Here is a 2,467-nt window from a genome sequence, read left to right on the forward strand (position 1 = left end):
AACCTCTTTTCATTGTAGTTTGTGATTTCAAGAATGATTGGTGCGGATATGGTCGCCGATGTAACACTTGTTGATTGTTGTTTCGATCACTTGCGAGCTTTCCTTTTACTCCACCAATGCATAGTTTTGGTCTTATATTACTTTGCTATTTGGCGAGTGGCGTAGTTCATTGGATGTGTATTGGTGTTAGATGTATGCATGCTAACTATGCAGATGCGAGATGTATGCTCAATATATTTAATAAAATCCATCCTTTATGAGAAAACAACAAGGTCACGGGAGCACGAGAACGAGATATTCAGCCGCAACACATGTGACATTTCTGTTCTTTCACCCCTTCTTACAGTTTCAGGCTTATGTCAATTCAGTGAGAGCATTGGCTCCGTTTAAGCGCTGATCTACTCCCCTATCAAAGCAAAAAATGGGGATAAACTACCACTTGCTTGCCTCCTAGGAAAACTTGATTGCAATACGTTGTCATTTAAGAATTACAGAGGTCATCACATTACAGTTCGTCACATCCACATCATCCAAATTGTGTCAAAGGGCCAGCTGCTGGTAGGTAATCGTTGCGGGGAGCAGCTTCAGTAGAGAGGCCAAGATAAGCGCACAAGGTTTTGATATAAAGGTTTTTTGAACTAGTTAGCTCGTCGAATTTCTCTGATGACGATCCCAAGCGCACGGTCATCAACCAGAATGGCGGTGTGGTTCACGTTGGCCACCTTGACCATCCTAAAATAAGGACCACGACGCCTCCACTCCGGCTCCACGGCCACCAGGCTCGCCAGGTTGACCAGGCCGTCGCCGTCTCCAACCACCACGCCGGGCGTCCCCTCGAAGTCGTCCGCCGGGTACACCATCCTCTCCGGCGTCGCCACCCCGACCCCCACGACGCACGTCACCGGCACCCTCGGAGCGGCCGGCAGCTCCTTGAACAGCGGCAGCACGCGCGACACGTACGGCCCGACGCCTTCGCCGAACCCAATGTCGCCGAGGAAGCCCACCATGTCGCCGGCCGAGTAGTTCCGGCGCCTGGTGCTCACCAGCGGCTGCGCGGCTCCGAAGACCTTCGCGCTGGGCAGCGGCCAAAGGCTGCTCTGCAGGCTCCGGTACTCCTTCCGCAGTGCCCCGGGGTCTACGAAGGGGAGGCCGAGGTTGTTGCCGGAGATGAGGGCCTGCATGCCCAGCACGAGCCCTCCCCACGGGGCGGCGACGGGGATGAAGTGCCTCACGAACCGCCGGCGCCACGCCAGGGGCTGCCGGATCAGGAACTGGTGCGCCAGCGTGCCGCCGTAGCTGTGGGTGACAATGATAGCCGGGCGATCGCCGTTGAGCTGGCTCGCCCTCTCCACCAGGCCCTTGAGGCTCGCGAAGAACGCGGTGCCCGCGCTGGACGGGCGGCCGGCCGGCGCGACGGCGTAGCGGAAGTCGTACGGTGCGCCGAACATGGTTTCGCCGTCGCGGTAGCCGGCCGCCTCGAGCTTCTCCAGCAGCTTGTCCATGTAGGAGAAGCTCCTCCGGTCTGGATCAGGGTGGCGGAAGCCCTGGGTGGAGCCGAAGAAGGGGACGCGCGTCTCCACGCCGGGGACGTTGTGGTAGTCGTCGGACGCGGCGTCGTACACCGTGCTCATCTGGTCGGCGAAGCACCGGACGCCGGCGGGGTCGTCGTGGAGGGCCGTGTAGTTGAGGAAGAGGCGGAACCAGCCGGCCTTCTTCCCCTTGCGCGCGCCGCACCCCGGCCGGTAGAGCTCGGTGAGCCGCGCGTCGAGCTCGTTGCTGGCGTAGCCCGGCACCAGCACGACGGGATGCATCCGTTGCCGCGATGATGATGACCACCATAGTGCTGCGGCTGCTACGACGAGTGTGAGAAGGATCATTCGCCATCGCACAAGACGAATCGCCATGAAACGGCGAGCGGACGAAAAGCTCAATCGATTCATCGATCTTTGGGTTCGATTAATGTGGTGTGCACGGAGCAGGCATCGATGGAGTTGATTCACATTTTATACAACGAGTATGCATCCATGTATATTGTTTAATTTGACTTGACTTCTCATTTTGATCAATTTGCAGAACAAAATGACTGACTGATCTCGGTCCTCGCGAAAATGCATTTCGGCATATCCAACTAATTGCTAAATTATTCAATGTCATGCGCAAGGATTGATTGGAAAGGAGAAAAAAAATTATGTCCTGTTGCGACAGAATTATGTCCTGTTGCGACATTCTGTCAAACAGGTGGCGGCAGACCGTGCTTCTCGTAAGTCATCTTTAAGTAATTATAAGCTCTACGGGTATAAGGGCATGTACAACAACATTTATTTAACCATCTAGTATAACCCATGTCACATACGATTTTTGTTACGTGGAAGAGAGAGAATAAAGAGAAAGAAGAGGGCGTCTCTAATTTAGCAGACGGTCGAATCCCACAAATAGCGCTACTTGTCGATATCTTTTCCACTATCGT

At 54.6% G+C, this 2,467-nt stretch overlaps 1 protein-coding gene across 1 annotated transcript; it reads right to left on the reverse strand.

The window, feature by feature from the left end:
* Window positions 1–339: 339 nt before the first annotated feature.
* On the reverse strand, window positions 340–1,974 carry LOC123406936 (lecithin-cholesterol acyltransferase-like 1). The gene is made up of 2 exons (XM_045099955.1): window positions 1,735–1,974; window positions 340–1,631 (listed from the first exon to the last, which is right to left on the reverse strand). Exons 1-2 carry the CDS (start codon window positions 1,882–1,884, stop codon window positions 639–641), a joined length of 1,143 nt encoding a protein of 380 aa, XP_044955890.1. The 5' UTR covers window positions 1,885–1,974; the 3' UTR covers window positions 340–638.
* Between the last annotated feature and the right edge of the window lie 493 nt (window positions 1,975–2,467).

The sequence above is a fragment of the Hordeum vulgare genome, chromosome 1H (assembly GCF_904849725.1).
Source record: "Hordeum vulgare subsp. vulgare chromosome 1H, MorexV3_pseudomolecules_assembly, whole genome shotgun sequence".
Lineage (NCBI taxonomy): Eukaryota > Viridiplantae > Streptophyta > Magnoliopsida > Poales > Poaceae > Hordeum > Hordeum vulgare.